At 44.4% G+C, this 24,246-nt stretch overlaps 1 protein-coding gene across 1 annotated transcript in view; it reads right to left on the bottom strand.

The window, feature by feature from the left end:
* DTWD2 (DTW domain containing 2) overlaps window positions 1–23,620 on the bottom strand; it is a 102,752-nt gene extending 79,132 nt beyond the window's left edge. The window contains exon 1 of the mRNA XM_064140415.1: window positions 23,409–23,620. Within this exon, the coding sequence (XP_063996485.1) occupies window positions 23,409–23,551 (143 nt within the window). The 5' untranslated portion in view covers window positions 23,552–23,620. The remainder of the gene's footprint in view (window positions 1–23,408) is intronic.
* Between the last annotated feature and the right edge of the window lie 626 nt (window positions 23,621–24,246).

The raw sequence follows: 24,246 nt of genomic DNA, 5'->3' as shown, positions 1-24,246 counted from the left end.
TGCCGCAAGACAAGAGGAACAGATATTCCAGCGTGACAACAGGCATGACATATAACAGAGGCACTCAAAATGGAATACAATATTTTTAGGCAAAATTTGCCTTTGAATCAACTCTACGGCTGGAACTATCCACAGCAGGGGACGCAGCAACGGGATGGGGTCTGAGATACATCACAGAGGAGGTACAGAAAGAAATTCTGAAAGCTGGCAGAGCCATCTCCCTTCCTACATAACAAAGTATGCACTATCAGTGAGCACCTAAAAGATCACAGCTGTGTTTATCAACATTTAGTCTGCGGGCACCAGGTCTCAGCAGTTCTCCTGCTCCTACATGTTATGGTGAGAAGACACATCTTTTGCTCTTCTTTCCATTTTCCACACTCAGTAATGAGGGCTACAACCCTCCTGAATACAATCTTGACTGTACTTTCCATCATACCGAATCAAGATTTCTCCATCAATTGGAAAACTATTGCTGTCTTGCAAATCTGGAAACAATCCTGGACCTTTTCCCAGGGCAACAGAATTAAGAAAACCCAAAGAATAAGGTGATTAACTGACAGAGTCATCAAGCAACATCTGCCGAGAGGAAGTACACCACTTCACAGCTGTCCTGTACTCATGCTGATTCCCAGGCACCTGTTGCTCATCACTGTTGAACTCTCCATTACACAAACCTCAGATCTGACATATCTGCTCTGAGAATGATTTGCTGGCATAAAGCACTATCCAAAATAAAGCTATACAGCTGCAAGCAGCTCTCATGTGTTTCACGCTAAGCATGAGTACCTGTCCTACTGTTACTGAACTATACAAGAAAGTTGCTGAGCCACAGATTTCAAGAAAACTGAAGTAACAGATCATATCCAGCTCTTGCACTCAATGGAAGAAAACAAAAATAAGTGTTAACAAGAGCACATGCTACACGTGGTGCCATGTTAATACTTGTTTTCAGAGTAACGTAATACATTTCAGGAATTACGTCCCAAGCTGTTACTGAAAACAAGCTGCAAAATGTATCTCAAAAAGCAAAATCATCAAAACTAACCTCAATGCAACTCTTACAGAAGATGTTGTGTTAGTGCTGATTTTCAGCTTGGAGTTTTCTGCTGTTGACACCCAGACACTGGAAAAGGGACTTTTACACGATCAAACCCTTTCTTTTAAAGCACCAAACAGCCATCACGTTGTAACGATCTTCAAAGGTCAAACAGTCTGGATGTGAACAAAACCTCTAAAAAGCTTTACTAAAAGATTACAAGATGTCATTCTTCCTAGATTTAACACTGAAATGGGACACAAAAAAGGGCAACTTTCTGGAGGTAAGGGATGGAAGCAGACACTTATTTCATGATGATACTAGAGTTCTCCTTAAGGACAGCATTCCCGTCTTCTGGAAAATTACATCAGCTGGCATGTTTCTTGAACTATTAAGCAACTAAATAAACATATACATATATTTTTTTCCAGAAAATGTGTATTTGTAAAAAGATCTAAAAACTTCCCTTTCATTTGTATGGCAGTTTATGTATTGTTCCACGCTTCCTTTCTATTCTGCATTATCATTTTTTTCACACTGCTTATCAATTATGAGTAATTAGCAAAACAGAATTATTATTGTTATTAGCTGAAAAAAATAATTATATCATTAATAATTACCACCTAAAGGTGAAGCAGCTTTTACAGAGAAGTTTATAACACTACAGTGACATGCAATTACATTTGAAGTATTTTAAATTAATTTGGACATATTCTTCAACTTTGACATTAGAAGGTAACATTACCCAACCAAGTTAGTCACTTCATTAGCACAGCACCTGTATGAATGCCATATGTTAAGTGCAAGCTGTCCTCAAAAAGTGTTCTTTTACATATTTTCATGTAGAAGTATATATATAAAAATATTTCCAAATGCAGGCAAGATCCACTCTGCCTTTATTAAAAGCCCAAGTCGTGCAGCCTTCTCACACAACCATTTCCCAAGGCAAGCAACCTCCTGTCTAACCAATTAAGTCATATGAATAAACAAGCTTGGGGATTTTTTAGTCTGGAATGTTCATGGCAGCTTGATGAGGATAATCTGAACCTATTAAAACCATGAAGTATCTTCCAGTTCTATAAAAGATGAAAAGATACAAAGAAAAGAAAAAAATAATAAGAAGAAATTATCTACTTTGTATAATTTCTAAGTTGTTACATAGAAGGAGATCTTAGCAAGCATCTTTTCTTTCAAATAATTGGCATTAACAAATCAATAGAGAAGACTTATTCAACTATTTCAACTGTTTACATTGAAGCTGGCCCTAGTTTCCACTGTAACTAACAGAAGTAAATTTAAAAATCTACCAGCATTTAGAGTACGCAGCACTGCAGTCATTACAAAAAGGCCAGGAAAGCCAAAAGCTAATGAGCCTGAGATTGCTGACATTTTCATGCATTTTGGCTCTACAGTCTGGCAAAATACCTGGCACTCTGTCCAGCTTGATGCCAGACAGTCAGCAAAGCTTTAGTTTTGTTGAAGAAGGTGAAATGGTAAATGTGCTAGTTTGAAGCAGGCTAGAATGTTTTGGTGAAAAGGACTAGATGATAGGCTATGAAAGGAAAACACTGGTGATGTCTCCTTCCTTCAGAGTTTCGCTGAGATGTATGGGAACAAGAAGGGTAAACACTAGATAACACATTCACCATTTTGTCTTTACTTTTGGGCTGGGCTTCGGCTGAGCTGCATCTCCCTAACTTCTCCTGCCACTCACCTTTGCTTCTTAACCTCTTGGCTGCACCTCTATTCTTCCTTAGGACTGAGGTAAGGTTGAGAGCGGCAGGGGGAAGGTGCAGGGGTGGTTGAGAGCCCCTCCTGGGGACTCAGGTTTCTGGGAGGGGAGTTGTGTTTCTGTATTACATTTTACCTTGTATATTTTTGTGTATTTCTGTATATATACTGTAAACATCTGCTTGTATATTGTGCTAGCTGTAAATAAACAGCTTCATTTATATTCCCAGAACCGGCTGAGTCTAGTTTGGGTACCTTCTAAAGTGTGGGGGGGCGGGGAACACCTAAACCACCACATACTTTATTAGAAACAGAGGCAGCAATGCCTCTGTTTCTGCCACTCTGCAGTTCCCTGACTCTCTTTGAAAGAGCTGAAGTAGGTTGACCATCCCATTTGTTCATATTCTCATCGTACTTGTCACGCAGAAGTATCCACAGTGACGCACGTGATTGCTGATGTCTGGGTGGAATTTGTCTACTCCTGGGCTGGAATTGCCTTGCAGGAGGTGGGCGTCTGTTCCTGATGGCAGAAACATGCACCCATTCAGATGATGCAGGAATGGTATCCTTTACCAGATTGGTAATGTTTCTGAGATTCTCCTTCAGTTCTTTCATGCTGTCTTTAGGTACAGAGATAAAGGATGGCATCAGAGTTTTTATAGCAGAGACTAGGGGAAGTGGTGGAGTCACGGCCCCTGGAGGTGTTCAGGAAAAGACTGGATGAGGCACTTAGTGCCATGGTCTAGTTGATTGGATAGGGCTGGGTGCTAGGTTGGACTGGATGATCTTGGAGGTCTCCTCCAACCTGGTTGATTCTATCGTATGAGATTCTATGAAATTTTACATTGCCAGCTTTGTAATTCCCAATATCCCTCAGAAGTTTAGCAGCTGTCACACAAATCAAAAACTTCTATAACCAAAAATGTCTTCTGGACCAGCTCAGAATTTCCTGGGGAATAGAAGTATCCACAAATCCAAGAAGGGAAAAAAGAGACAGACAAGGACAAAATTCTAGCAAAACAGAAACAGCACCTTGATTCTTTCATCCTTTTGTATATATTCAAAGAACAACACTCCAGTTAATGGAATTAACAAGTATAAACTTAAGAGCATATGAATTTCCTAAATTAGTATTTAACTTAAAAGAAGGTCTGTGGATGTTCTTGGCTGAGTATAAACTTCACCTGCGACACTACAGAAGTACATTTGTTTAAATGTTTGCCTCAAATTGAAGTCCTCTTTCCCCAAATGCTTGTTACTATTTCAGGTTTTGAAATAATAATTACAAAACTGTGCCTTTGGCCTTATGTGTTAAAGTGAAGTCCAGCTGCAGTTTATTGGAGTTGACAAGCAGCTTGTAGGTTAAAAAGTGTCTGCATCTGCAAATGCTACATCAAACCATTTCAAACACAACAAGCCAAAGTGCATATAAACTATCAAAGAGACTCTCTTGATGTTTTCATCTCTAACCATAGCTTAATTCATCTCTCCACTGATTTTTATTGGACACAAAGTTTCAACTTTGTGTAGGGATGATTTTACAAAATCCAGTTATACAATCTGACCTACTCCACTTCATAAAAGTTTATATACAACAAAGGATAAAATGTGTAATTACTTGACTAGAATTAGAGTTGTTTCCTGCTTATCTGCAACATCATGTACATAGGAAGATCTGTTCTGATCCGGTCCAAAACACTTCCATTATCTTACTTTCTTGACTAGAACTGAAACCAAAAAGCTAAAAGTTATCTCATAGGCATGGACTGGAACTGCTGCAACTATTAAGTACCACAAAGCTGGCACTCAGCAAGGGCTGCTGCTGCTAAGTGGTGGGTGCCCTCACTAGGCAGAACCCAGCCATCCACCACCACTGACAGGCTCTCACTGATGCACCACCCCTCAGATGCTCCCATTTCAGCATTTCCAGATAAAAAAAACTTAATTCCAAACTTTAAAAAAAAAAAAAAAAAAAAAAAAAAAAAACACCACATTATTTAATACTAAGGAATCACATTTTAGCAAGCATTAATAAATTAGTTTTAGCATTAATATGTAGTATTTTTAGCTTCATTTTAGCTTAATGATAAATCATTTTACCAGCTTCAATTGTGACAATTTTTATCACATTTTTTACACATATTTACAATACAAATCATTCCAGTGCATTGTTAACATCTGTATTTCCACACACAAGAACATACATTACTGGTAAATTAGAGCATAAGCACAGCCTAAAAGAAGTTTGCTTCTGCCTCCTAACTCAGCCTGTTTTCAGCAGAATGGCAGCATTCTTCCAAAGCAAAAAGGTCTGATTCTGTGCTAGCACCAAGCTTCTATTATCGCATGGAAAGGATCAAAAATACACTATTACACATGGAGCCTGGACTTCCGTACAGCAGATGACCTTTTCCAACCTGCCAGGACTAGTGAGCAGTGTGCTTTCTTCAGCCTTCAGGTCTGGTAGACGTCCTAGCTCCCTGAATGCCTTCCCAAAACTGCTTTCTGCAGGACTCTCAGAAACTGCTTCTCTCCTTCCCAGTCTCATACACTGGTATGAGAGAACACAGGCTCTTTTGCACCCCATGTGGGATAACGAGGGAATGAGGAAAGGCATCTTATGAAGCTGAGGGATTAAGACACTGCTAGTTGGAGCTAGTGACAGTACCTTTGAGCTGCATTCAGAGGTTTAAACAGCAACTGAAGCTCTGTAAATGTGGTCTACAAATCTGAAGTTGAATTGCACAAAAGCTTTATGCATTGTTAGTTTTTTTTATTAAAAAAAGAAAAAAAGGTAATTGCAACTTCTCACTGAGTGTAACCTTCCAAGAATACGAACTTCTAACATTATCTTTCCATGTCACAGCTTATGATTTTTTCTGGTTTTGAACTGAAGCTAATTTGTCACAACTACAGTATTCTCCTCCTCCAAAAACACAGACCAAGTATCAACAAACCAGACTTCTCTCCACACAGGTATTTCAATACTTGAAATTTAGATATACCTGTGCAACTTTTCCTCAATACAGTATTTGAAAGACAGAGACCATTGACAGATATACTTTACTTGCTTAAGGCAAACCAAGTCTGCATTCCAGTTTGAAATAAGCAGATGAAAAAGAGGAGTTAAACTACAAGCTCATTTCTGCTCCAGATGAAGTCAGAAGTGAATTCTGACATTGACTGCTAATGAAAGCAGGTTCAATACCAGCACATCTTTCAGAATTTAGAAGAGCTAAGTTTTTGTATCTATCCCTACAGGCAACAATGTCACATCCTGTCACTTAGAATAAGGAATTCAACCTCTCTTCCTTTCACATATAATAAAAAAAAAGAAAAAAAAAAAAAAACCTGTATGAAACAAAGGCATCACCTTTAGTAGGTAATATAGATAAAATCACAACATAAAGAGCATTCTAGTCTCTATTTAGCATTAACACAAAAGTTTTTTACCAGACAAAACTTCTTTAAAGATCATATATTCCTGTTAAAGAAAAATATACCACTCTCTACAGTTTGTCTTCAGTTAAGTGCCAGCAAAAAATACAGTTAACAAAACTTCATACGATGAACCGCCAGCATCAGGAGAATGGTGAAGTATTAAACAGAATCTTCAACTAAGTATTCTAGTATATTATTAACTCCTTCTGCCATTGATGGGGGAAGAAGAGAGTCATGTTTTTACAGAGAACTTCACTGCAACTCAACATTGCAAAACCGTATGAAAAAGGGCAGTGTACAAAGCTCAGAAGACTTCCTCAAGTCTCAGGTTTAAGCGTAAGGCTACACTACACTCTAGCGTCCTTTCTCTGAATAGCAGATATCACTGTCAGACTTTAATTTTGGGTTGGATCTGGCATCAACTTTATTAAAAAGCAGCCAACCTGTCTTCTCATATAATGCTGAAAGAACGTATTCTTTTTTAAAGTATACCTGCTATTAAACTGCAAACAGTTATTATGCTTCCTTGAAATACTCTGACTTCTACTCACCACAGAATATTTTCTTTCTTTAATCAGGCACCAAGTTCATTACTTTTGGGATATTGTAAGATGCTGTTTCTTACACACACAATGAAGCAAAAAGCCTTTTAAATACTGGATGTAGAAGAGACCATTTCAAACCCCAGAACCATACTGACCTGTATGTAATGGCCATTCAAGATGCTCTGCAGAAAGCATTTCTTAGGAAATATACCTTACAATAATAATTGCTTTTGAATAAGATAGAAGTCAGTTTCATAGATAAGCCTTTCCTGCCTAACTTTAAAACACCAGTTCTGCACTAATTTGGCAAGTACACTAATAAAAAATAAGAAAAACAAGGTCAGATTGCACCTGAGTGCCTCATTAAGAGAATGAGATGGATCACAACAGCAAGATTTTGCACTGAGAACGCTATCACTGCCTGGTCTGAGACCTCTGCTATTAACTCAGCCACAGCACCAGAGTACAAAGATATAAACTGACTCATCATGTAACTGAGATTGGAAGGGACCTCCAGAAGACATTTAGGCCAGCCTCCTGCTCAAAGCAGGAACAACTTCAAAAGCCTTGAACAACCTGACCCTATCACCTGCAAGGACAGAGGCTACATGGCTTCACTAGGCAACCAGCTCTAGCGTTTAACCACTCTTTCAAAGAGCCTCAATGCTCTTGCTGAAGTAGCCACGACTTACTGGACCTCTTCTGCCACCATGGCATGCTGGCAGCCCCTGTTCAGCCTGCCCTCTACCTTGGTGCCCTTGTTCTTTGCTACAATTGCTCCACTGCAGGCCAGTACACAGGCTTGCAGTGCTGCCAGGGCATGGTCAGCCCTGGGTACACGACTTGGAATTCTCTGCATTTTATTAGATTCCTAATGACAAGACGGTTTGTCAACATCCCTCTGAATGGTAGCTCTGTCCTCCTGTATTAAAACAGCTGCTGCCTCCACAATGGTGCCACCTGCTTCTGGTGTATGCCTTCCACCCCAGCAATATGATCACTAGAAACATGTTCACCAGCCTTGCACACAGCCAGCTGAAGAAGCATCATCTGAGTACTTCCAGGTCACTGACAACTCTGGGATATACCAAGGCTGCCTTTCCTTGCAAGCCAAAGTGGTTCCCTTTCACAGCACCAGAGTCCAGGTAAAACTCACCTGTGCCAATCTCTGATGCAAACTTTAGAAATAAGAAAAAATGCAGGATTGGCTCTGTTAAACCAACTCTTATTTGGGTTTGTGGGTAACAGACTTCACCTCTCATTTACTTCTGTAACAATCGCAGCATGAGAAGTGAGAAGTTTGTTGGGTTTTTTTTCTGGTTCACATTTGCTTTGTGTTATGTTTATAAAAGTGAACAGAAATTCTTGTAAAGTAACTATTGGTACTGTGGGCATTCTCTGTGATTAAACTGGGAAGGTTTGATGAATGTTGAGGCATCTCTGGCTTCTCTTATAATACCCTACTCTCCCCAAGGCCAAGTTGTATTTAGCACAGTTACAGAAAAGCAGGCCAAATGTACTACAGCTGCTTCAATCAGCAAGATCATTCTGTGCTGTACTCCATCTGTGGTTATGCTCCTTCTAGGCTACTAACTGTCCATAGTCAAAATGATGTGGCCAGCCTGATAAACCATTGTTTTGGGGTTGTTTTTTTGTTTATTTTTGTTGTTGTTGGGTTTGGGTTTTTTTTTGCAACTGTAATGCCAGTAGATCAAAATGAATGAGAACCAACTCATTCAAGCACAAAATAAGTAGCCTAAAAAGGCCACTACTCACTAATGTAATAACAATATAACAGGAAACGAACAAGTTCCTCTGATAGTTAGCCCAGTAAAAAAAAGTAACATACAAATCATTACAATTTTTAATTCACCCACAGTTTTGGCACCACTCACTACTCCTAATACATGTCCAAGAAACAACAACATGAGAAACTGCTCTGGATACATTAACTGCTAAATGTAGTTACATAACTGAAAACTACTAGCCAATATTTTGCTTCATGTTTATAATTTTAACCAAAAGAAGCCACAGAATTTAGTGTAACCGGTGTGTTCTGCATCTATTTAACTATTAAGTATAGTTTCATGAGCTCCTCTCAACATTCTTTAAAACTCCTTGAAAATCTTCTACTGAAAATAAAACTCACAAATCATATATGTCTTTGGAAAAGGTAATTCTCAAATGCCAGTCTTCCAGACTCTTGCTTACCACACCTTCAGCCCTACTATAACTCCTTAGCATCCTCAGAAGGGCTGGCACCTTACTGCATAAATATCACTGTTGGTATGGCAGAAAAATCCACATAATTACTTAATACTAAAATAAATTTTCACAGTTTCTAAAATAACTTCTTGCAGTTGCCAAAATAAGCACTTATTAAGAAACATCTCTGCATTAGGCTGCAAACACAAGCCCTACGAGGAGAGGCTGAGGGAGCTGGGATTGTTTAGCCTGGAGAAGAGGAGGCTCAGGGGAGACCTTATTGCCTCCATGACACTGTCTACAACTACCTGAGGGGAGGTTGTGGCCAGGAGGAGGTTGCTCTCTTCTCTCAGGTGGCCAGTACCAGAACAAGAGGACACAGCCTCAAGCTATGCCAGGGGAAATGTAGGCTTGAGGTGAGGAGAAAGTTCTTCACTGAGAGAGTCATTGGACACTGGAATGGGCTGCCCAGGGAGGTGGTGGAGACACTGTCCCTTGAGCTGTTCAAGGCAGGCTTGGATGTGGCACTTGGTGCCATGGTCTAGCCTTGAGCTCTGTGGTAAAGGGTTGGACTTGATGATCTATGAGGTCTCTTCCAACCTTGGTGATACTGTGAAACTTAAAAGGTCAGTATGAGATTTCCCCTGATGCACATGTGTTTAAACATACAATTCACAATAATAATTTGTTATGTGGTCTTGTGGCTGGGCAGCAAAGTACAACCAACTCCAAATCCAGGGGCTGGCACATCGATAGTACCTTCTTGCTTAAGAACTTAATTCACTTTCTGCCTTACTAAAGGCCCCGCTTCAGATCTCTCCATGCAAATACACCGACATGTAAGCGGGCTATGGACACAGCAATAAAGCATCAAAAGAATACAGTCTTAGCAACAATAATCTTCCTCACATGCCACTCATGTTTATTGCAAGGTTGACAAAGACCTAAAATGGGGTCAGACACTGGAATGAAACCAACATCTCTCTTACCTTCTCAGCTGCCTATTTACCTACACTTCGGGAAACTGAAATATGTTTACATCATTACCCTTCTGGACTAAATTACATCTGAAACTATTTCTATCAAAATGACTAAATGTCAGAAGTAAACACTTTACACTCAGAGTAAGGAGATAAGAAATCTTTGCCAATGCTTCTCATTACTTTCTGAAGAAATACAACTTGAAGGTAATAAGGCCTATAGCTGTTTTAACAGGTTCACCTATGCTGGAGGCATCTTACGAAAGTCTCATCAATTCTCCAGTTCTGAGTACAGCAGTCTAGGGAACAGGTAGTGTTCCTGCCAATCTTGCAGGTGTGAAGGAGAAGGGTCTCAGAAGGATTCCATGGACCCTACAGGTTATCAATGGGTTGTGCAGCTGCTGTTAGGAGCAGGATTTTTGTTTCTACAAGAATGGAATCCTCTTTGAGAGTCAATAACTACTTGAAAGAAATAGGACCTATTCACTAAATGAGGCAAATTATCTTTACCAGCAGGCTGACCAAATCAGTGCTAGGGAGAGCCTTAAACTAGAAATTACAGGCTAGTGACTGATTCCTCAAAAACAAGTAATGAATTTGGGCAGGCAAGCCTTACAGTGATGGGAACAGAAGGGATATAGCAACCAAAAAACCCAATCCTGAAGTGAGGACAGGCATGGGAAGTAGAAGATGCCTGCAGAACAGCCTAATACGAAGAAGGGCTCTTGAGTCACAGTATCACAGTATCACCAAGGTTGGAAGAGACCTCACAGATCATCAAGTCCAACCCTTTACCACAGTGCCCAAGGCTAGACCATGGCACCAAGTGCCACATCCAACCTTGCCTTGAACTGCCCCAGGGACGACGACTCCACCACCTCCCCAGGCAGCCCATTCCAGTGCCCAATGACTCTCTCAGTGAAGAACTTTCTCCTCACCTCGAGCCGAAATTTCCCCTGGCGCAGCCTGAGGCTGTGTCCTCTTGTTCTGGAGCTGGCCACCTGAGAGAAGAGAGCAACCTCCTCCTGGCCACAACCACCCTTCAGGTAGTTGTAGACAGCAATAAGGTCACCCCTGAGCCTCCTCTTCTCCAGGCTAAACAACCCCAGCTCCCTCAGCCTCTCCTCGTAGGGCTTGTGCTCGAGGTCTCTCACCAGCCTCGTCGCCCTTCTCTGGACACGCTCAAGCATTTCGATGTCCCTCCTAAACTGGGGGGCCCAGAACTGAACGCAGTACTCGAGGTGTGGTCTGACCAGTGCAGAGTACAGGGGCAGAATGACCTCCCTGCTCCTGCTGACCACACCATTCCTGATGCAGGCCAGGATGCCACTGGCCCTCTTGGCCACCTGGGCACACTGCTGGCTCATGTTCAGGCGGGTATCAATCAGTACCCCCAGATCCCTCTCTGTCTGGCTGCTCTCCAGCCACTCCGACCCCAGCCTGTATCTCTGCATGGGGTTGTTGTGGCCAAAGTGCAGCACCCTGCACTTTGAGCTATTGAACCCCATCCCATTGGCCTCTGCCCATCTGTCCAGGCGGTCAAGGTCCCGCTGCAGAGCCCTTCTGCCCTCCAGCTCAGTCACTTCTGCCCCCAGCTTAGTGTCATCTGCAAACTTGCTGATGACTGACTCCATGCCCTCATCCAGATCATCTATGAAGATGTTAAAGAGGATGGGGCCCAGCACTGATCCCTGAGGGACACCACTAGTGACTGGCCGCCAGCTGGATGTGGCACCATTCACCACCACTCTCTGGGTCCGGCCCTCCAGCCAGTTCCTAACCCAGCACAGAGTGTTACCATCCAAGCCGCGGGCTGACAGCTTAGCCAGCAGTTTGCTGTGGGGGACAGTGTCAAAGGCCTTGCTGAAGTCCAGATAGACTACATCCACAGGCCTCCCCACATCCACCAAGCGGGTCACCTGATCATAGAAGGAGATCAGGTTAGAAAGGCAGGATCTGCCCTTCCTAAACCCATGCTGGCTGGACCTGAGATCTTTGCCATCCCTCAGGTGCGCAGTTATTGGCCCCAAGAGAACCTGCTCCATCAGTTTCCCTGGCACTGAGGTCAGGCTGACGGGTCTGTACAGGGAAATCAGCACACTCAGGCACCTCTCTGGAATGCTTCTAGATTCTGGCAACAAACATCACCAGTGCTGAGTTGAGAGGAATGATCACCTCCCTAGATCTGCTGGTAGGAGAGAAAGAAGTCGGTCTGCAGTTACAAGACTACAGCCTCACTGGCATCACAGAGAAATAGTGTAATATCTTACATGACTGGCGTCCTGTGATGGAGGAATATGGGCTTTTTAGGATGGACATGCTCAAAAGCCAAGGAAGGCAAGCTCCCCTTTAGGTGGGACACCAGTTGAAATGCCTTGAGCACAGCCTTGGAACAGAGCAGGAATCACATGAGAGTATATGTGTCAAGATCAGCAGCCAGATCAACAAGGGTGGATATCAACCATGAATATCTGCTTCAGACCTCTGGATAAGGTTGAAGTAGGTGAAGCTTTCCTCAAAAAGCTTTAAGAAGTTTTATGTTCACAGGACTTGATAACATGGCAGAGCTCGAGCAGTCTAGAAGACCTGAGTACACTGATGACAAATTCCTGGCATGGTGATGGAGGAACTGCCTAGAGGTTAAGGCAGATGATCCTTCCTCTCTGCTCAGCATTGGTAAGGTCATGTCAGGAGTGCTGGATCCAGTTCTGAGCTTCTCAGCAGAAGGCAAACTTAATGGAGGGTGTCCAGCACATAGAGGTCATTAAGGATTTGGAGCATGTGTAAGAAAAAGCTGAGATGGCATTCTTCAGCCTGGAAAAGTGAAGGCTGAGGAGGACCTTATCCACATGTATTAATTCCCTTTTAGGAAGGTGTCCCAGTTTAAGATCATGAGCTGCCCAGGACTGGAGGGAACAGATTATATTTACTCCTTTTGGGGAATAAAAATGAAAATGTTGCACACTGATTGGAAGTTTAAAGGGAGATTCTATTTATAAGTACATATGTATAGAAGGCACTCAGGTAAAATGAATACATTCATAAACTAGGCCAAGTCTATCAGACTAAAACCTTCTATAATCCTTCACCCCATTCAACCTCAGGAGGCCCAAGAGTAAGCCAAAACTGCCCTCCAGCAGGCCACATGATGCATCTCAACATTCCCTGATGGCTAGAAGCCATCACACAAACCATGAAGTAAGTAGGGACACAGTCTCTTCCCAGACAGAAAGAAGTGAAGGCAGCAGAAGGCAACGGTTACCAGCTAGGCATTGCTTTATGAGCTATGATACCAGAAGTGGAATAGAGTAACAGTACCCTGGGACGACCAGGTCTGTCCCCTGGGACTCTATCTCTTTTTGGAGGACTTTGTCCTGCTGGTCTTTTTAAAGGAACGTAGGCCCCAAAACCATCACAGAGGAAATGTGAGCCAGACGCCACTCAGAATCAACTGCTATTACAGTAAAAGGCAATGAGCACAGGCAAAACACATTAAACTACACCTGAATATAGGAAAACACCTTGTAACTGGTCAAACACTGGAAGAAGAACTCAGACTGGTTGTGGTGTCACTGTCCTTGGAGAAAGGACAAAAAAAAACCATCAACTGGACACAGTCCTGGGGACCTGCTCTGACCCTGTCTGAGCAGAACTCTGGACTAGATGATTGTCAAGAGTTCCCTCCCAACCTCACCCATGCTTTCATTCCGTGATGTGACAGTGACTCCAGCCAGAGCTGACAACCCTACCCTGGCCAGACTGTGAGAGTGGTTATTGACAATTCTGTCCAGATAAGAAGCATGTATTTCTCTTGACATAGCAAGACAAAACACCTATAGTGGAAAAAAAATACCGCAAAATATGAGACAGAAATAGTGCTCCGCTTCACCACTTACCTGGAGAAGAAGGTATATTACTGCTGTCTTGTTATCATTTTGCATCAACTGCAAATAACAGAGATGCCCACAGACCACATGATAGTTACACTCCACAGCAGTGCCCCTCATGTGCATGCTGATCCCTAATGATGAGACAGCTACTCCTGCCCAAAACCCTGGAAGAGTAAGAGTCTTTCCAGTCACACAGTGAAACCACCTCTCCTGCTGAAGGAAAACTGTTACTGGCACAACCTGGTTTTTGCTACTGTCAAACTTAACATGCAGGTGAATTGATCTTTGTTTCATCTGCTCAGCTTTTTCCTTTCTGACACAAAAGTATCACAGTATCACAGTATCATCAGGTTGGAAGAGACCTCACAGATCACCAAGTCCAACCCTTTACCACAGAGCTCAAGGCTAGACCATGGCACCAAGTGCCACGTCCAACCTTGCCTTGAACAGCTAGTTCCTATATTCTGCAGAATAACCTCATTTATCCATGTGTGGCCATTTGAGCTAGTTTTCTAGCTCAGACATCCAAAAAATGGGATTGGAGTCTCTGAATGAAGAGGTAAACGTTCCAGAGATAGATCATAAAATAGCAATAATGGACAAGTTAATATAATTTCATCAGAGCAACAAAAGCTTTATTTCCAGAAGCACAGCTCATATCTTCCCCTTTGCTGCTTCTACTGCACCCACCACTACCCTCCCCCGCCACTCTTTTGGCTACTGCTTTGCTGCTTCACTGTCACCTGACCCCATCCCCATCTTCTTTATTATGTTCTGTAGTAGTTTATTCCCTTTATATTGTTATAACTAAACTGTAAAAAATTACACTTTTTTTTTTTTTTAACTTTTGAAATTTTGAGTTGTAGTGAACTTACTCTTCTGGGGGAGAGATCTGCTCTAACCTGCCACACCACATAATTTTGACATGTAGGCTCTCAGATTCATAGAATGGTTTGGGTTGGAAGGGATCTCAAAGATCATCCAGTTCAAGCCTCCCTGCTATGAGCAGGAACACCCTTCACTAGACCAGACTGCCCTATCCCAACCTGTCTTTGAACCTCTCCCAGGAAGTTCTGGCAGCCCATCCCCAAGCACTTTCTCAGCCCCTAGATGCACTCAGAACCCTTAGACAGAGTTGAAGACCAGAAAAAAAGACTTTTTCTGCTAAAGCTATAAGGAAGAATTGTGGAAGGACACACCACATGCTGCCAAAGTAAAACTCCTCCTTGTCAGGGTTTAACTTCTGCAGTTGAAAAGGCAAATATCTACAGCTTTTCATTTGTTTTGAGCCAATTCTATTTGCAGGATTTTGTTCACTGCTTGTGAAAAATATCTCAGAATCACAGAATATTAAGAGTTAGAAAGGACCTCAAAAGATCATGTAGTCCAACCCCTCTGCCAGAACAGGATCACCTAGACTAGGTCACACAGGAACATGTCCAGGCAAGTTTTGAATGTCTTCAGAGAAGGAGACTCCACAATCTCTCTGGGAGGCTTATTCCAGTATTCTGTCACTCTTACATTGAACAAGTTTTTCCTTAAGTTTGTGTCAACCCTCCTGTGCTGCAGCTTGCATCCACTGCCCTTTGTCCTATCACTGGACATCACTGAGGAAATGCTTGGCTCCATCTTCCTGACACTTGCCCTTTACAGATTTATAAACATTAATGAGGCCACCCCTCTGTCTCCTCCAAGCTAAAGAATCATAGAATCAGTCAGGGTTGGAAGGGACCACAAGGATTATCTAGTTCCAATCCCCCTGCCATGGGCAGGGACATCCTACCCTAGATCAGGCTGGCCAGATCCCCATCCAGCCTGGCCTTAAACACCTGCAGGGATAGGGCCTCAACCACCTCCCTGGGTAACCCATTGCAGGCTCTCATCACTCTCATGGTGAAGAACTTCCTCCTCACATCCAGCCTGAACCTACTCATCTCCAGCTTCACTCCATTCCCACTAGTCCTGTCACTTCCTAAAACAAAAGTCCCTCCCCAGTTTTTTTTGTAGGCCCCCTTCAGATACTGAAAGGCCACAAGGACACCTCAGAGCCTTCTCCAGACTGAAAAGCCTGACTCTTTCATTCTGTCCCCATAGGAGAGGTGCTCCAACCCTCTGATCATCCTCATTGCCCTTCTCTGGGCACGCTCCAGCACATCCCGCTTGCAATAGAGGCTCCAGAACAGGAGGCAGTACTCCAGGTGGGGTCTCTCATGAAAGCAGAGTAGAGTGGGAGAATCACCTTCCTCAAACTGCTAGCCACACTTCTGATGCAGACCAGGATCTGGTTGGCCTTTTGAGCTGTAAGTGCACACTGCTGACTCATGCTGAACTTCTCACCCACCATCTCCCTCAAGTCCCTCTCCTCAGGAATGCTCTTCAGCCAGTCACTGCCCAGCCTGGATTTGTGCTTGGGATTGCCTTGAACCAGATGCAGGACCTTGCAATTGGTCTTGTTGAACCTCATGAGGTTGGCTTGTGCCCACTTCTCCAGCCTGTCCAGGTCCCTCTGGATTGCATCTCTTCCGTCCAGTGTGACTGCTTGGTGTCATCACCAAACTTGCTAAGGGTGCACTCAATGCCTCTATCCATGTCACCGACAACAATGTTGAACAAGACTGGTCCCAAGACTGATCCCTGAGGGACTCTACTTGTCACTGGCCTCCACTTGGACATGGACCCGCTGACAGCCACTCTTTGGATACAGAACTGGCTTGATGGCTGCACCCATCTAGTGGTCCACCCACCAAACCCATGTTTCACCAGCATGGAGACCAGGATGTGGTGTGGGACAGTGTCAAAGGCCTTGCTCAGGTCCAGGAAAATTACATCAGTTGCCTGCCCCTCATCTATGAATGTTGTGACCTGTTCATAGAAGGCCACCAGGTTTGTCAGGCAGGATTTGCTCTTGGTGAAGCCATGCTGATTGTAGCCAGTCACCCTCCCCCACTATTCTTCTGTCTCAGTAGTGCCTGCAGGAGGATTTGCTCCATGATCTTACTGGGCACCGAGGTGAGACTGACTGGCCTGGAGTTCCCTGGCTCCTTCTTCCTACCCTTTTTGAAAATAGGAGTTATGTTTCCTTTTTCCAGCCAGTGGAGACTTCACCAGACTGCCATGGCTTCAGCCTTTCCTCATAAGGGAGATGTTTCACTCTCCTAATCATGTTTGTGGTTCTGTACAAGCCTCTTTCAAGTAGTTCCCAGTTTTCCTTGAACTCAGGGGCCCAAAACTGTACACAATATGCCAGATGTGGCTTCACCAGGGCAAAACAGAGGGGGAGGAGAACCTCTCTCAACCTACTAACCATAGCCCTTCTAATACACACCAGAATGGCACTGGCCTTCTTGGCATTGCTGGATCATGGTCATCATTCCATCCACCAGGACCCCCATGTCCTTTGCCTCAGAGTTGCCCTACAACAGATCAATCCCCAGACTACACTGTGTAAGGAGAAGGGGTTGTTCCTTCATATATGCAGGACCTTACACTTGTTATATTTCATTAGATTTCTCCCCACCCAACTCTCTAGCCTGTCCAAGTCTTGCTGAATGGCAGCACAGACTTCTGGTGTCAGCCTCTCCTCCTAGTTGTGTGTCATCAGTAAACTTGCTGACAGTGCACTCTGTGCCCTCATCCACACTATTAATGAATATATTGAATAGTACTGGTCCCAGAACTGACCCCTGAGGGACTGCACTGGATACAGGCCTCCAACTAGACTCTGTCTTATTGACCATAACATTCCAACCTCTTGCCTTCAAGTACTTCACGATCCACCTCACTCCCTGACCATTCAGACTACACTTCTTGAGTGTGCAAACACTTGCCTACATGGAAATCCAACAGTTGCAGTTCCTCTCACAACAACACCAATCACTGTGTACACCCTACATGCCATGTTCAGCATTAGGGGTGCCCTGCCTCCAGCCAGGAGGAGGAAAGGGATAGTGGAGAGAACCGAATCTATTGGAATGTATTCATTAGGTGGCCTGGCAGTTCAAGAGTTCGGAAATACAGGGCTTTAGTTGACACAGGTGCTCAGTGTACTTTATTGCCATCTAATTGCAAAGGGACAGAGTCAATTTCTATCTTTGGAATCACTGGTGGATCTCAAGAGTTAACTAAGATACAGGCTGAGATCAGTTTAACTGGTAAAGAGTGGAAGACACATACTATTGTAACTGGTCCTGATGCGCCTTGCATTTTGGGAATTGACTTTTTGAGACAAGGTTGTTTCAAAGATCCTAAGGGTCACAAATGGGCTTTTGGAATAGCATCTGTAGAGATTGAGGATGATAAATTGAAATTGTCCATTAGACCTGAACTTTCTGATGAATCTGCAGTTGTGGGACATCATGACATAGAGGACCTGGAAGTGCCAATTGCAACTCAAACTGTTCATCATAGGCAGTACAGAACTAACCGTGACTCTTTGTTGCCCATTCATCAGCTGATTCGTCAATTGGAGAGTCAGGCTGTCATCGAGAAAGCTCATTCACCTTTCAACAGTCCCATCTGGCCTGTGCGTAAGCCTACGGGCGACTGGAGACTGACAGTTGACTTTCGTGCCCTCAACGAGGTGACGCCACCCATGAGTGCAGCTGTGCCGGACATGCTGGAACTCCAGTACGAGCTGGAATCGAAGGAGGCTAAATGGTATGCAACCATAGACATTGCTAATGCTTTCTTCTCTATTCCCATAGCAAAGGAGTGCAGGCCTCAGTTTGCATTCACCTGGAGAGGAATCCAGTACCAGTTCAACCGTTTGCCTCAGGGGTGGAAACACAGCTCAACCATCTGTCACTCAGTCATCCACAATGCACTGGAGAAAGGTAAAGCTCCAGAGCACATCCAGTACATCGACGACATCATTGTGTGGGGCCAAACTGCTGAGGAAGTCTTCGAGAAAGGTAACAAAATCATTGACATTCTGTTGCAAGCAGGTTTTGCCATTAAGAGAGACAAGGTCAAAGGACCTGCCAAAGAAATTCAGTTTCTGGGAGTGCGGTGGCAGGATGGTTGCCGTTACATTCCTCAGGATGTGATCAACAAAGTCTCTACCATGGCAGTTCCCACCAGTAAGAAGGACACACTTTCTTTTCTTGGTGTGGTGGGATTTTGGAGACTACACATTCCTGGTTTCAGTCAGATTGTCAAACCTCTGCATGATGTGACTCGTAAGAGAAACAATTTCGAGTGGGGACCTGAACAACAAGCAGCCTTTGATCAGATCAAGCGAGAAATAGTCCATGCAGTGGGCTTGGGACCTGTGAGATCTGGTCCGGACATTAAAAACATTCTGTACACGGCTGCCAGTGACAATTCCTGAAGTTGTGGCCCTTAAGAAATTTCTAGCTGTCTTTTGAAATAAATAAGCTTTTTTGCTGCTGTAAAAGCTGGGAGTTTTGAAAGCTTGTTTATTCTGATATTTCACAAACAGACAAGTCTAAGAACTAAATATCAGTAAGTCACAAAGTTGTTGGGTCTTTTGTACCATTAAAGGCAGGAATTGAGCTGTCTATCAGTTAAGTTTCTGGGGGTTTGATACACTTGTAAACCAACTCTATGCATTTCACTTCAATGAAAACTAATAAATTCAGCAAAAATATCACTCTCATTCAGTAGTCTTTAAACCTTCTAATACAATTCCTAAAAAAAAAAGTTAGATACCCCACTTACGAACCTGGAGTAACATTCTCTCAAGTGATGCCTGTCACCTAGCCTTGTGGTATTTTTTTCCTTTCTTCAATGCAAATGTAATAGGAAAAGTGGGAAAGTTGAGGGTTTTTTTAATATCCTACAGAACAGTCTGTAAGCTCTTACAAGACATGAACCACAGGGCAATATAGTCACAGAAGTTCATTTAAGCAGTGATAACGAATAAATACTGTCAGGGAAAGTACTGAAAAACTTCAATACACTTACAGCAGTGAAAACAAAAGCCTAGAACTGATCTTTAAGAATATCAAATAAATCAAAGGCTATGAAGCTATCACCTTGTATCAGGCGTTGCTAAAAGAATTAATGCATGCTTGTTATCACACTCTCCAATAGCTAAACATTAAAATTCACATTCGTGCTTCAGTACAATGCCAATGTGGTTATGAAGCATCTCTCTATCACAGGATGTTAGGGATTGGAAGGGACCCAAGGAGATCATCAAGTCCAACCCCCCTGCCAGAGCAGGATCACCCAATCTAGCACAGATCACAGAGGAATACATGCCCAGACAGACATTGAGAGTCTCCAGGGAAGGAGACTCCACAACCTCTCTAGGAAGCCTGTTGCAGTGCTCTGTGACCCTTAGAGTAAAGAAGGCCTCTCTTCTGTTGAGGTGGAACCTCTTGTGCTGCAGCTTACATCCATTGCTTCTTGTCCTATCACAGGGAGCAAGTGAGAAGAGCCTGTCCACCCCCTCCTCACCAGTCCTCAGATGTTTATAAACATCTATTAAATCCCTTCTCAGTCTTCTCTTCTCCAGACTAAAAAGTCCCACGTCCCTCAGCCTCTCCTCATAAGCCATGCCCTCCAGCTCCAGTCCCCTAATCATCCTCGTAGCCCTTCGCTGGATCCCCTCCAGCAGATCCCTGTCCCTCTTGAACTGGGGAACCCAAAACTGAACACAGTATTCCAGATGAGGTCTCACCAGGTAAACAACACTGTGTCCTCAGACTCAGCCTTTATAAGGTATTTTTCTGCAAAAGAAGCAGCAGGATGCTATCATGTGCCATCATCAACCTCTTAATCATGAGCACTCAGTACCCAGATTAAGCAGAGTATCTAATATCCTTGATATAGGCAAAGGCAGCATTGGTATTCAAGGATTAAAGCTACTCCTTCCCTAGCTTTTCACTCTTAAAACACAAATGCCCTGTAACAGCACCCACCAGAGGCTCTTATCATAGAGTAGTTTAGGTCGGAAGGGACCTCTTCCTCTAATGTTACCACACAAATTAATCCTCCCAAAGTAGAGTACTGTCTCCAGTGCAGATCTGTGACAGCCCACACGGGACTGAGCAATATTCATAGATTAGAAATGATTCTCAGTTAAAAACCTCAGTTCTTCCTGAAAACATTCCTTGGCAGTTCTCCTGCTACAGGAACACTATGCACGTGCAGAGTCAATAGCTCTGATCGTTGAGCACTAACTGCTTTGGTACTGCCAAAAAGGCTTTTTCAACTCTGACCTACATAAGGACACAAACTCCATGTGCTGTATTGTTCCAAGAGTGTAACACCACAAAATTAAATTGCTGTCCTATAAGGCTGCAGCTGTGGGGCCTGTTCCTTTTGTTTTCCATGCTAACAGCAACTTCAGCACTACCTTCAGCTTATTCTCCAATTTTAATGTTCAGTGTTGGGCTTTAAACTCTCAGAGGAAGTTAAGCATTTAAGCCAGCTGAGAATGCCATGCCTTAAGAACTGTTCAAATCACCAACAGTGATACAAAATTTAACACCATTAACCTTGGGCAGAAAAACAGAATGCATATTAAACCATGGCCTCAGGAATAAAACAGCAGCAAGTCAACTGTATGTACTACATTTGCATCAGCCATTTGCCAACTCAAACACCAAATGTGAGGATTGTTTCCCACCTTTTTGTTTAAACTAGCACTTATACACAAAAACCTTCACAATGTAAAACTGCTTTATATTACTACCTCCAAGTTGTCCACCACAAGCTACTGCACATGCTTACAGTTGCTTCATGCACTATACATGCACCATTACATCTCAAACATGTAACAGAAACATTCCACTCCCTCAGGACACTCAAGTCATCCACATTATCCAAAATTAAGACTTATTCACCTTACTCCCACATTTTTTTTCTTATCTTTAGTGAATACCTGTTAGCTGTCAAATCAGCTAGCTTGCCATTTTAAAAAAAAAAAACAAAACAAAACCTTGTAGGTTCCCATGAGGAATCACCAGATGATGGTAAGGAGAATTCGTTCTTCTGTGCTTTTTTACTGAATTCGGAACTATTACAAATACTTCACAATCATACTCATCAGGGTGCTTTGCAGTAAAAATCTGCTCTGCACTTGAGAAAATCACGGAACTCACGTAAAGACACCTGCCACCCACCAACGTCAACAGGAGACAACGTCCAGGGTAAGGACCAAGCTTCATCAATTTGCTTCACATATGTACTCTGTCATTCAATGACTCACTTGCACTGCAAGTCACACCACAGAATGATGTGTTTAGTGACAAGCACAACTCAGCTCCATTCCTGAAGAAGGGACAGGATAAATTGCAAAAACAGACCAAGTGCACAATTCACTCTTGCATCAGAATCTGCCATCAGAATTTCCATTATGAAAACACTGACACATTTCTTCTTTCTTAAAAGAATGCAATCCTTTTGAACTTCTTAGTTTCTCTGCCCCCTATATGGCCTTTCAGTGTCTGCTCTTGCTGTACCCATGCTTCTCACACCAAGTGCAAGTCATTTAGCGCTCTCCAAGAAGCACGTGTTTTAATAAAACATCGTGGTGAGGAGCTGAGGGAATGCTTTCTCTCAGGTGTTACTAAGAAAGCAAGCAAGGAGATGACTATCCTGCAAATCACCTTCGTAGGAGACTCCGTTTGGGGGCAGTTCTGCACAAACCTTTCAAGAACTGACTGTCATCTCACTCTATTGGCAGGAGAGGTATCTACAGAAAAGCAGGTTTCAAGAAGTTCTCTTTTGACCAAACTCGCAGGCTGCTCTAAAAAGGCACCCCGAGGTTAACATCGAGTTGCGTTACTCTCTCCATTCCCCAGGGCTCGAACGTATTTCAACATTCTCTGGACAGCTGCTGGATGAGCTTCTTCGTTTCTTGTTTTCCTTCCACAAAGCACCAAAGCCGTAGTGAGTTCGCAGGATCTCCGCACGGCACTTAGGGCACACTGTACCCTCCACCTTCCATAGCTTCCAGGGAACAGTTCACACCTAGTCCAGTGCCGCAGAGGCAGGCTGGGCTTGCAAAGACAGGCTTGAGCTCTAACCCAGTGCGGCTACATTCACACGCCTGATGACAACCTGAGTCTCCTAGCAAAACCAAGTCCCACAACTTTATATGAAGTGGTTGTTGGTCTCTACAAGATACCCCCCAAGCACTCCCCACCTGCCCGCTGCCCACCATCTTCACCGCCCAGCACTGATGAAGCGCTCTCACCGCCCCGCGAAATACAGGGGGGCCCTTCGGACCAAACTGCCAGCAAGTGCCCGCAACTCTAGTCTACCGCCAGCTCCGCCTCCGAGGGACGGACACACGTCTCGCCGAGTCTTGTTTCCTCGGCCACAGACACAGCGCGTCTCACACAGAAATGCGCCAGCGCTCCGCCAAACTCCAGCTTCTACGTCTATGTCTCACTTCTTCCCTTCTTTCTGAATGTACCCTGCCAGACCTGCTACTACGCAAGTGGAGCACGCTCATGATGAGCTCTCCACTGCACCGGCCCCCACCCCTCCATCACCTCGCCCCGCCGGCCCGGCGCCTGAGCGCAGCCTCCAGCAGCCGGGGGCGGGGCGGGGAGGATCGCAGGGCCTGGTGGCTCCGGGGCGGATGGGTTCCGCGCGTCACCTGCAGCGCGGGCACTCCGGTCTCTTCTCGCTGTGCTCCACAGGCAGCTCCCACAGGCCTGCGCAGCTCTCACTCTCCGGGGACGGGGATGGGGCCGGGGCCGCGGCGGCCCCGCTGCCAGACACTGCACAGCTCCGCTCCATGCCAGCGCGGCAAGAGGTGGCGAAAGGTTCCAGCAGCCCCCAGGGGGCGCCAGCGGGCAGGGGAGGCCATCATCCTTGCTCACGTGAGGCACCCCCGCCCCTTCGTGGCAGTTCGTCCAATCGGGGCGCGGGGAGCCCTGGAGGGTGTTTGTCCAATCAGGGCGCGGAGAGTCTGTTCTTCGCCGCGGTGGAAGTTGTGAGTCCGACGAGCGGCGCTGCTGCGGCGTGGGGCTCCTGGGCTCTGGATCTAAATTACCGGGTCCTTCCTGCCGCTTTGTCGGCAGGGGTCTCGCAGCGTGGCTGTGGCTGTGGCCGTGGCCTGAAGCCCTGGGAAGCTGAGTCACATCTGCCTCCAAGCGGCTGTTCGTGTCTGTAGGCGGCGGGAGCGCTGCTAAAGGCTTGTAGGTCACAGTGGCCATGGCCTTATCCGCAGCAGCGCCCAGGGCCGGTCGCAGGCTGTCGGTGCTTACTGCAGCTCAGCCTCTGCTCCGCGGCGGGCTCGGCGTCCACGTGAATATCGTCTGCCCTGCAAGCCACGAGGTGCGTGAAATCGCAGCCAAGGGCTTGAGACTGCAGCCTCTTGCTCAGTGTGTCTGCGTGCGTGTCCGTACAGGAAACGGTGTCCTACTGGTGATAGTGCTGCTGGAGCTTGCCATCGGTACTGTTTGAAGAAGAAAAATTAACTACTGATCGTT

Source organism: Pogoniulus pusillus, chromosome Z (assembly GCF_015220805.1).
Source record: "Pogoniulus pusillus isolate bPogPus1 chromosome Z, bPogPus1.pri, whole genome shotgun sequence".
NCBI lineage: Eukaryota > Metazoa > Chordata > Aves > Piciformes > Lybiidae > Pogoniulus > Pogoniulus pusillus.
The sequence above is the reverse complement of the archived record's forward strand: the minus strand, read 5'-3'. Positions and strand labels throughout refer to the sequence as shown.